This window comes from Uranotaenia lowii, chromosome 2 (assembly GCF_029784155.1).
Source record: "Uranotaenia lowii strain MFRU-FL chromosome 2, ASM2978415v1, whole genome shotgun sequence".
NCBI classification, from domain to species: domain Eukaryota; kingdom Metazoa; phylum Arthropoda; class Insecta; order Diptera; family Culicidae; genus Uranotaenia; species Uranotaenia lowii.
In genome coordinates, this window is record NC_073692.1 from 153,281,585 (window position 1) to 153,293,609 (window position 12,025).

Consider the following 12,025-nt stretch of genomic DNA (forward strand, 5'->3'; position numbering starts at 1 on the left):
TTTGCGAATATAAAACTTAAATTTGGAGTTAGAAAATCGGCTTATTGAGACATGAGATGCAACGAAGCAAAGACAAGATTGGATGTCTTTGTTTTGGGTAAGTTTTTTTTCTACTGGAATATCCGGGATGGAGGTCAAAATGTTAATCAAACTCCAACATACTTCAAAATCATCGGATAGATTTATTCTGGACAATTCCTAAAGTCAAAGAAGTACTCAAATACTGCAAAACTAACACAAATTTTAAGCAACTTAAAAATAAAACTGTTTTTGAATCTTTTTTCATTCGGAACGAACTACAGACAACCTGTTAGAACAAATTCATTTAAATATGATTATATAGAAATAAGAATTAATTACCTAAACAATGAATCTAATATAATCAAAATCGTTCAACATTTGCGGCCGCGGAAATAACAACAAACTACAAGTCAATTTTCCCTGAAACGGGTATTTTACAAATGCTTTGGAAGGTTAAATTTGAATTTATTTCTGAAATATTGATTCTTATTGAATCCGTTTTATTTGGATTTTATGAGTCTTTGATATTTTATATTTTTAATTAATTTCTTTAGCAGAGCATAAATGCGGTTTTCTAACTTTTGAGTTTCTTTAAAAATCCATTTTTGAAAATCAATTTTGTTTTACCAACGCCAAAAATGAATCAAATATACTTACTTTTTTTTTTATTCTTTCATTGGTTTGAGCAGTTATTTCATAAATGGAACATACATTGAAACACAACACAAGGCTTTTGTTTAATATAAGAATAAAATACAAATCATAACTTTTCATGCATGCAAAACTTTAGCTAAGCTCACTCAACAAATATTGGTATAAATGGTCATTCAAAAAATTTTTCATACAAAAGAAAATCCTTTTTATAAACGAACTTCACAACCCATCGATTACAATTACCCCTCGAAACTTTCCATTGCATACACCGGGCCATAGCCAAATCAAAATTACAAAATATCACTCAAAAGATTAGACAGTATCATGATTGTTATGCGTTTTTGTTCATTGAATATTGTACCCTTATTCACAAGCTTGTATGTTACTTATGAGCAAAATTTTTCTGTTCAGACATTTCACAGCTATGTAGATTCAGTCGATTCCCCTAACCCTAAGCTAGTGAGCCATATTCACGAATTTTGGAGGGGTATCCGAATAATTGAGATTTCAAGGTGTGACATGCAATGGAAGGTGACGAAGGAATTTGCTCGATGGACTCCCCAGGGGGAAGGGAAGAATCAACAGCAGGACCTTGGACCTGTCGTTACAAAGTTGCCACGCCAAGGAAATTGCACAACATTCATTTTGTTCTGCTGACTGAAACCGGCCTTCTCTGTGATTTCTTTCTTTGGCAGATTTACGGCGTGCATTCCATTTCGGGAACACTCTCTGGAGCCACTACTTCTCGCTATTCGCCAAGCAACGCTGAGCGGAGAATATGCCATTTAATCAACCAGAAGACGGGCTTCCGTAGCGTTTTTCCAAGTTTTTCGTTATCTGAGCTTGGACTTGTTGGTGGATTCACCTACGGGTGGAATGTTGGTTCGCCTGGATCTGTCTGGTGAGGGACAGTAATCGGAATGGAAAAGAGGAAAAATACAGGTTCTGAGAAGCATCCCAGCCCGGCTTAAATAAATAATCAAACCAAGAAAATAAGCTCAATGAAGAGAGCTCTGGACTAGTTTTTTTCTGTCTCTTGATACATGTAAAACCCTAGTCTAGGGTATCGGAATATCGAATAGACAAAGCTGGGGATTCCTAACAACCCAACAAGTACGCTCGGATCGCCACCGTCAGAGGAAATCCAGTCGAACGGATAACGAGCTAAAGGTCCTCTGGAAACTGAAGAGTGGTCAACGTTTCCGACACCTGCAAATCGCTGTCGTCCATCGTCATCGACTCGGGGAATCCTAAGCTGTTGTTGTTGTGCCAAAGAACAACACCAATAGCAGAAAGAAGAGGAAAACGAGTACCACAGAGACAATTCAAACATCCAACTAGTACAGAGGGCAGCACAGAGAACGACACACAACAAACGTTCAATCCGAGGGTGTTTCTAAGCTTGTCATCCTCCAGTAAGCCCTACACGCTTCGAGGGTTCATAGAGTGGACGCCGGCAGGTGTCATCATCATCATCATCAGTATCGGAATCATCAGCAGCCCAGCATCATCAATAACAATAACAAGTACTAGGAAGCAGAAGCAAGCGAATTCGCAAAGTTCTTCCCCCCAGCAGCACAGCAGAGCAGCCTGCCAGCCACGTCATGTCCCGCTCAACTTCATCCACCCAACGGAGACACAGATCAAGGTAAAATATTCAATTTATGTTGTTTATCGATTGCGCTCAACGGCACCGGGATGTTTGGTTGTATGTGTGCCGATTGTAAACCTGAGTGTATGAATGGCATGTATTCAAAGGGGGTGGATGGCAACCGCTCTTAGTGGCCTCTGGGCAGGCCGACATACACTGCATACAATAGGGTTCAGCCCTATTGTGCTGCCCCTACATACGTACATACTCGTGCATCTATGTATGTCGTATAAATGTCTATCCCACTTCCTGCGTCAGTTTGGACGCTCTATGCTGCAAAACAATGTTGTAATTTTAGCTAAAATACTGAACAGCTCATTGGGCTTTAATTTATGCAATCATGCATTCAAATTTGAAAGTTTCCGAAAAAAGAAAACTTCCGGTTCACAAACTAAATTTATTTCTAATTGGATCTTAAAATTCAGTTTTCTCGAAAATTCATTCGAAAACATTCTTATAATATTTGAAGCAATGTCAAATAAAATTTCTTTGTAGTCTCTGTTATAATTTATCAGGAACTGTCAGTTAACTCTCAAAACACGGTAAAATCACAGTTAATCAAATATTCTTCTGATTATTTATCAAATCATATTTCCTGGTAAAAAATTATGAAAACCTATGGAAACTTTAACACTAGAAAGACCGCACCAGTCAAAATGACTGGTTGAACACTTTGTTTGTTGAATATCTTTGAAACACTGCGCTTTAAAAATTCGCAAAAAAATACGACTTTTCATGAATTTTGAATCTCTACAAAACTGTGTATTTTTTATTCCACAAGCTCTTTTAATAAGCGGGAAAAATTTCGCCATGGACACTCGGACCGTGACCAGTCAAAATGACTGGTAAAATTCACATCCCTATTGAAATTATTGATTTTCGATGCGAAGTCATGAAAATTTGTAGAAAAAGTTCTCGGATTAACCGCTGTGTGGCGATCCGAGCACTTGACTCCCAATTTTTTTAGTCCGTTTTGTTGCTCAACTATAATTGAACTTTCTGTCAACATTTGGCGAAATTTCATCAAGATTTGTAAAAGTTATGGTAGATTTAATACATGTCCATTCGAGTAATCGAGTAGTTTTAGGTGATAAATATGTTTTATACTAAACTAGAATGAATAAAATTATTATGAATTGTGTACTCATTTATTCAAATTTGAAGACATCAGCTATGAAACTGAATAATTTAAATGATATTTCAACATGAGTGCACGGAATATTTTTTATATGTTGGTTATCCACCATGGGTGCACGAATTCACCGCAGTTTCTGCCCAAGTATGTGTTCACATGCATTCTTAGATTATTAGGTTCGACAATTTTCCAATGCATGTTCACTTACAGGTATTCCGGCACTCGTGTATATACCTGGCCAGCTGGCAACTGATTGAACATTCTTATTGAACATTCTTATTATAAGAGAAAACAAATCTAACCTGTCGGCAACTTATGGTGTTTGAACCCGAGTGTTTTCTTGCCGATACCGGGAATCGAATCCAGTACGCCTGGCATACCTAGATCAGACTCACGCGAGCCTAGCTGATAGACCACATCGGCGCTAAGATATTTCAACATGGGTGCACGGATTGGCTGTAATCTCGCCGTTGAAAATTATATAGAAATAAATAGTTTTCAACTTGCTTCAAAACACAAAATATTTTTGAGTTAGATATGATAGGTATTTGAAATGCAATATTGGTCAATCGAAAAACTTTTAAGGAAAAACATATTTTTATTTTCACTGTTTTCCGTCGCACGACATAACTTGATGCATATAATTTCTAAAATTCACTCGGTCCATGGTAACCGTTTTCCAATTTCTTGGATGTTTATCAGATCTTATCAGATAAATATACGATTGCAAAAACCTGTTTTTTAATAATAAATAAATAAATTTATTATTTCAAGATATAATTAAAATATTTATTTTCCAGGAATGAAAAAACGGAACTAAAAATAAAAATCGTTATTTAAATCATTATGTCTCAACATGAAAGACATGGTTTCGACTTTGGTTTAATTAAGATTTGTAAAAATGCTTTTTAAAAATTTGCAAAAAATCCAATATTTGATTAAAACGCAGTGAACCCGTGCACCCGTAGCAAAAAACCATGTAGGGGGAAGTGTTCCTAAATGCGCATGTTGGGTAATATGCGCATACAGCCGATTGACGATATGGCTGGAGATTCAACGTATCTAATCAGTGTAGTTTGAGGGTAATACGCTATTGAAACATGGCATGAAGAAATTTGATGGTTATATAAAGCCAAAAAAATTTAAAAATTCAAACAAGATTTTTGTCAGTTTTGATGTAATATATTGAACTTTAATTATCGTGCGTACAGATTCTGTGAACAAAAATTTTAATGGTTTTTCTTTCTTATTCATCTGGAAATCGGAAATTCAACAAATTGAAGCTTTTGGCAAAGTTGTAAATGATAAGATATTGGAATAAGAGATAGGTTCTGAATGCCCATATGAAGGCAGGTTAAATATCAAGAAAAATAGATTAGTCTTATAATTTTTTTACTTTTTATAATTTAAACATTAAATCTACGCTCAAATCACGATCTTGCAGCGAAAAAAGAAGAACTTCATACTGATCCGATAAAAATACGATATGAACAAAATTTTACCATGAAATATGGCCATATGGCATACCTGACTATGTTTAATGCAAAAAAAACTAGTGATGTAAATAATTTCACCAAAATTTCAGCCTTGACGTATGCTTAACATCCGTTTCTACCATTTTCAATTAAATAATATCAAAATATTGCAAGTGTTAATGAAATATAGCTTAAAACATAAATATGCGCATTTAGCCCGCCAGTTTCGGAAATCGGCTATTTTGACTTCTTTTTTTATAAAATTATTTTCACAAAAACTGTAAAAGATTTTAACAGAAAAATTGCTCTAACGTTTATAAAACAGATGTCCGCTCATGTGTATATAGTTTTCAGACTCCTATGTATTGAAATATGGTAGAAAATGAGTGCTTTCCTTAATATGCGCATATAGCCTCATATAACCGCATATAGCCTGCCTCTCCTGCGAAAATGAGGTGATTCCGTGCACCCATGGTGAAAAAATATTTCCATTTTATAACAAAAATGATATCGAATAATTAACAAAACAATTTCAAAAGAAAAAAGTTGAAAATATTAGGATATAAAAAATTTCCCCTTTACCTGGGGTCCCCTTTTGACTGGTCACGGTCCGAATAGGTATGTATATTCAATTTGCCGGTCCTTCTAGTGTTAAAAATATTAAGAAACTTTAATAGCAATATTTCAAGCATGCGGAATATGAAAAAATAATAAGTTAGTGAAATTTGAAATTTTAAATCCTTCCAAATTTAAAATGGGAGGGCTCCCATACAAAAATTAACGAGAATTGACAAAATTTTGACAATCTTCGAAGAATGTTTGTATAAAATTGATAAATGTTATAGTTTTGTTATGATGAGATGATTTATTGAATTGTCAAAAAAAGATTTATAAAATTTGATGACATGTTGTATTAATGGACGCTTCCCATTTCCATAAATGAAGACCCTCATATTCAATCAATGGAAAAAATATATTGAAAAAACACCAATGTCTTAGTGTTTTAAAAAAGTTTAGCAAATGAGGAAAATACCACCCTTAATACGAAGTTTTAGTTGTATTGTATTGTTTAATAATTGATAGTTTTTCGATGATTGCAATAGAATAAAATGATTAGGTGAAATGATTGTGCTAGCAGTTTTATTGTCTATCCGTTCCACAGCCTCTGTAGGAGGAGGAGTTTCAATTGGAAACTTTGGAATTTTAGAATCATATATAGGAGAATAGGTTTTCAGTGGGCGCGTCGCTTGCTTCGGTAACACTACATGCCACATTACCTAAATCTAAGGTTGCCAGACTTTTTTCAGCACGTATCCTGGTTGGACAAATCCGGTCTGTTTGATCTAAAAACCTGGCTAAATCCAGGCATTTGATTTCCAAATTGTTGAGCAAGGTCCAGGCAATACCCGGGTAAATATCGTCAAAGCCTAGGAATTTCTTATCAAAAATCAAGAAAGAAAATTTAAATTAAAATGTTTTTCATCAAAATTTATAAGCAGATTATAAATTGTTTTTTGGGGTTTCAAAAAACCTTTTTGATTATTTTTATGAAACTTGCTCAAAACTTGCTTGTTTCGGACGAATAAATAAAACAAATTTTACAACTCATTTTGTATTTATTTAATTTGATTTGAGAATGAGAATGAGAATAAACCCAGGCTAAATTTGGTCTTTCCAATGAAATCCATGCAAATTTTATTTTAGATATCCGGGCAATCTGGCAACATGTCTTTCCCCTATCGACTACATGGACTTGGCCGGCGTCGTTATTGGTTCATATTAAAGATGTGGATCATCTGAACTAGACATTGAGAACGTTTTGCTTGTTCACAGCATCTTTTATTTGGTACATTGTTCAACATTGATTATCTCAAGCCCATCACGTAGTACAACCATTGACCAAGAGGGGCCACAGGTGGACCGTAGTTGATAGCAAGCTCAAGCTCAAGCTGAATATAATTATTTGTGCAAAAAGTTGGAAAATGGGAATTTTTTTCAGCACGAGTCAAGTGCGGAAAAATTGAGTTTTGAAACGAGTTCCATTAATTTTAACTTTGAAAAAAATATTAAAAATTGAAAAAAAGTATATGCGTCAAGAAACGCTACTCAACTAAAAAAAAAAAAATAAAATAATTCATGAAAAACTGTTTTTTATGATTTTAGAACACAATGTTCCAGAATCCCTTTAATACTTGACAATCAATGCAACCCTTCCCGTTGTCAGGTTTAGCTCAAATTTGACATGTGGCCTTCTGATGGTTCCTTTCATTTATTTAAGTCTTTTTTGCAAGTTCTTTGATTTTCAAGTAGGTATTTTTTTTAGTCAAATTTGATGAATTAAATAAAAAGTTTCCCAAACTGTGATTTTAATTAAGAATTGGATCGTAAAAAGCTCTTCTCTGGATGATACATACAACATACTCTGTTCAGCAAAGTACAAGTGCACAAAAATTTGAATCTTTTGATAGCTTCGGCGTCTAAAAAAAGTGATCTGTGAAATATAAATGTGTGGACAAATTTAATTTTTTTTTTAGAAAATAGCTTGCAGATTCTTAATTTTGATACAAATTTGGATAGTTTTTTTCTGGCGAATGTGGGATGCCCGAGAAGTTGTAGAATGGTTGCCACCAGGCGCGGTCCTATGGGGGGAGAGGGAGGTGATCGAAGTGACCACCTCGATCAACCCCCTCCCCCCTACCCCCCGCATACAGCAAAAAACCGTTACAAAATACTCGTAAATGCTCGAATTTCTATAAAAATTTTGAATTTCCCCAGATGAGCTTTGAAATTTTCCAATAATTTTCAACTCCGTAGGGGTGTTTAAACGACGAAAAAGTTTGTTCATCACTTAATTGCTTAAGATTGAAGAAAAGGCGGTCTTCCAAACTCAAGCAGCGGTAACTTGCAATCCCTGGACCGGATTATACCAATCAGCTTCTGTTGAATTACTTAGAATGTAGACTTTGAATTTGATAACCATTTATCTACTTAACATTTGAACTAGGTAATGAAATGTAGGAACATTTTTTTAAATTGTCACTATTATCCCCCTCATATGCCTAAGTTTACATGAGCAAATTGTGATAAATTTCGTATTTGTTTCAAAATCTGAGCTTCTTAATTCTTTATTATGTTTTACATTTTAGTGGAATGACAAATTTGAAAAAGTCAAATAGGGGAGTGAACATTGTTGTAACACTGAAATAATTGAATATTTTTTCTTCTAAGATCAGACATCGATTGGCTTTACCATGCAGTTTCTTTTTAATTCGGTCAGATAGAAGAAAATAATAAAAATACTCGAACTATATACATACATATGTACAGGAATCATAAGATTGGCAACTTCCTTTAATATTCAGAAATTACTATCATGTTAAATGGATTTACAGATCTTGGTCAATCTAAGAAGTGAAAAAATACCTTTGGACTTTAAGTGTTAAATTGCTTTATTAGTAAAGAGTTTAAATTGGAGTCATATTCTCCATTGCCATTGGAGTGATCAGTTTTTCAGTAAACGCTTAAGAAGACGCTTAGCGAATTTATTTTCTCGCTAAATTTTTCTTCAGCTAGCGGATAATAAAGTTCCGCTTATTTTTAGTTCCGCTTACTGAAGAACGCTACCTCTTTGAAGTATTAATTTGGCCATAGACTTATAGATCATAAATTTTGCATCATTCAGAATTAAAATATTGAATCCGATCAGGTATTTAAATTTTCGTTAAAGATTTATTTCAGAAGCTATTCGATCTCGATTTTGACTGGGATCATAGGAATAAGCATCTTTTTGAATTGTTTTCACTTGAATTTATGTATAAAGCATAAGCCTTATTTGAATATAAAAGAGATGAAAAAGTTTTGAAAAATTGAAATTTCCAGAACAAAATAATTCAATAAATCTTTTGAGTATAAGAAAAGTTCTGATACTCGTAATGAAGATGAAAAACTATTTCGGACAAAACAAAACATCTACCTAAAGTGAATCTTTGCATTAACTGATGTAAAAAAAATGATAAACGGGTGACTATTTTGAAAAATTTGAATCCAAAGTTTTTCCTTTTACTTTCCACCAAATACGCTAATTGAAACTTAAAGTGAACTGACGCAACTGAAATGGACAGAAATATTAAAAAATAAGTTCAAAAACTGCCCCTATTGATATCCTTTAACAACTTTTCTAGTCAATATTGAAATTAAAGATGGCTGCAAAATTTGTGTTTTGCTTATCTTTTTCAAAACTTTCTACTTTCGACTAGCGATAAGCGCTTTATTATAGATCGATAATTTTTTCGCAACATTTAGCGGTTTTAATTAGCGATCGCTAACTTTGACCGAGTTAGCGATCTAATTAGCGCCGCTAACTTTTCAGTTAGCGATGCCGAACACTGGAAACGTGTGACTTCAATTGACAGTCTCTGGTACCTTCTTATCGTTCTGTTTGACACCAATATTTTACTAAATAAATTCAACACACTTTACAAAGTGATGTCTAACTCATTCCAAAATCTAATACAGTACTATTCTCACTTGCGTTTACAAGAAATTTATAATTAAATTTGAAAAATAACAATCGAGTTTTTGAATCACAGTAACGATTCTCCTGCACGATAGGAAAGAATGACATCCAAATGTTAAATTCCCAGAAAAAAAATTCATTTGCACGAATTTATCTCTCCCTCGATTTTACATCATTCGCATATGAGTTATGAAATTTCAAAAAAGCCTATATTATGAAATTCCATAAAAAAAATTAGATCGAATTTAATTTAATTTGGTTTGAAATCTATCACATCAAGCATTAATAAAATGGATGACCGTAGAAAGATTCAAGAGATTCCAGAGCAACATTAATCAAAAGAAGAAGTTGTTGGCAGTGTTTGTAATTTTTGCGTTCCCTATGATTATTAGAGCCAGAAAGGAATATAAACTATTTATAAAAGCTGTTTCAATATGAAGGAATAGGTGTTTTGAGAAAGAAATTTAAATTCATCTTCAAAACTCAAAATCTTCATTCACTATTATAACACAAGGAAACAAAATTGACATTTTCCGAGGTGCAAAGAATTTGAAAACTGACTTTGACCTATTTAGGAGTACTGAATCTGCACTCTCCTATAAATGATTAGTTTAAAATTTGGGTGTATCGAATCGTACAACTTTTCAATGCTGATTTCAGTGTCAAAAAGTACTACTTTTTGAAACTGTTTTTGGTAGGAAAATAAAGCCTATAATTTACCAAATTTTGCTTTGAAAAACAGATATTTGATGTGGAATTGTTAAAATGTTATTTCTATTGTCAAAAACGATAGACTGGTGGTTGCCAAGAAAAAAAAACCACAGAAGTCTCAACAAAATAAGGGAAGCAATGATGTACATTTTTTAAACTGCGAAAAGTCAAACCACAAATCTATACATAACTTTGAAATTTGTTTTATTGGATAGCAATTTTTTTCGTCAAAGCTTAAAAAATGTCCAAGATTTAGGGAAATGAAGCCACTAATAGACAACGTTAAATCAAAACAGAAGCTGTGGACTGTGGGGTGGGGACATATCATGGTCTATTTCAGAGAGAAATGCCATAGTCTTTTAACTTTCCACCAACAGCAGCTAAATAAGATTTATTCTCTACTTTGTAGTCGATGTGCCGCTCGATCCACGTGTCAATGGTCTGGCTCGAGCCAATCAGATGGGTTCCACGTGAGGTCCTTTCCCAAAAACAGCAGCATATTTCTGGCGAATGTGACGCGACAGGGACTTTTCTCCTGGCGGGTGGCACATCTGGCATGGTGGCCACTGACCCGCTTAAAGTTTTTCCACATTATCCCATTCCATTCCGGGTTTTTTTTTCACTGTAGAACATTCATGTGGTTCTGTTTCCAGCAAGTTCAAACCCTAGGGGAAGCAAATCTTCAAGCCGAAATGGCTCTGTTTTGGAAAACTTTGAGAAAGTTAAGAATTTGGACAGTGGCCAGTTTGGCTCTTGTTTTTTCTTGGGTTTTTTTTTTTCTTCTAAAAGGCTGCCTTCAGCGTATTCCTCTAATCTCGGGGAAGTCAGAACCTTGAAACGAATAGGTTCCACAATCCACTGTAAAATTTAAGCCTGGATTCGTTACCCCCCCAGAAGTTTGGCTGAATCCCGGTGGAGCAAAAAAAAAAGGTGCCCATAAATTAGACGACCGACAGGAGGGGAAGTTGGAATGAGGCAACCAAAAGCGTTTCCGCTTGTAAATCAAATTATTTTATTTTGGTTGCCTATGGCAGCATTGGGAATTTGGGAATAAAGCCGTAGGATTGCCTGAATGCATCCACTGGGCGCAATTTATTAACTTTTTTTTAATCAAAGCCGATACAACGATCATCTGATTTCCTGTGGATTATCCCACGTTTGCAATTAAAAATATTTTCTTTTACTGTAGTTGAACAAGTTTGCTTGATTAAACTAAATTTGAAGTTTTCCATCACTGTTAAATTAAAACTACTAAACTGTTAGTACTTGAGAAAATTTTATCATGGACATTGAAAACAATTTTTTTTCAAGTTTAGCAAAACCATTTCAACCTGTGGAAGAATTTCTCAGCTATAGTGAATCGAAAAAAAGCAGAACCCAAAATGGAGGAATCAAACTCTTCAATAAAACTAACCACTTACCGGCAGCGGAAAAAAGATGACTTTCAATAATGCGTAGCAACAAAAAATAACAAGAGAAAAAGGCACGATTTCTTCAGCCATGTCATGAGCCCGCTACTGGAAGCCGTAAGATTTACGAAAACCGGATGGAAAAACGGAATGGATGCAACTCAGCGAGCGAAAGGAAAAAAACGTGCTGAGGTGTGGGTAAACATGGAAACACAATTTAAGTCAGGATTTAATTTGTGTTGTTACAACGTAGATGAAAGAGAAAAAAAGGTTCAGTAATGGAAAGACTAGGTTAAGGCGCCATCAGTTGTCGAAGACTTCAGTCTTGGATAGGCTAAGCAAGATGTTGAAAGATTGTTATTTGGTATATGAATGAATATGTACTTTAAGTTTTGTAATCAAATCAAGGAAAAGTCATGATAGTTGAAAATACTTCAAAAACAAATACCAACC

General features: G+C 34.3%; 1 protein-coding gene across 5 annotated transcripts in view; it reads left to right on the forward strand.

Annotated features, from left to right (window-relative positions):
- The window catches only part of LOC129741633 (receptor-type tyrosine-protein phosphatase kappa), a 480,680-nt gene that overhangs the window by 72,168 nt on the left and 396,487 nt on the right, over positions 1 to 12,025 (forward strand). For 4 of the 5 annotated variants that reach the window (XR_008736462.1, XM_055733377.1, XM_055733376.1 and 1 more), the window contains one exon: positions 1,371 to 2,323. The exons of the other annotated variant lie outside the window; for it this stretch is intronic. Coding sequence is in view for 3 of the 4 variants with exons in the window: in XM_055733377.1 (XP_055589352.1) it covers positions 2,280 to 2,323 (44 nt within the window). In the remaining variant the exon portion in view is untranslated. The remainder of the gene's footprint in view (positions 1 to 1,370; positions 2,324 to 12,025) is intronic. 5 annotated transcript variants of the gene reach the window in all.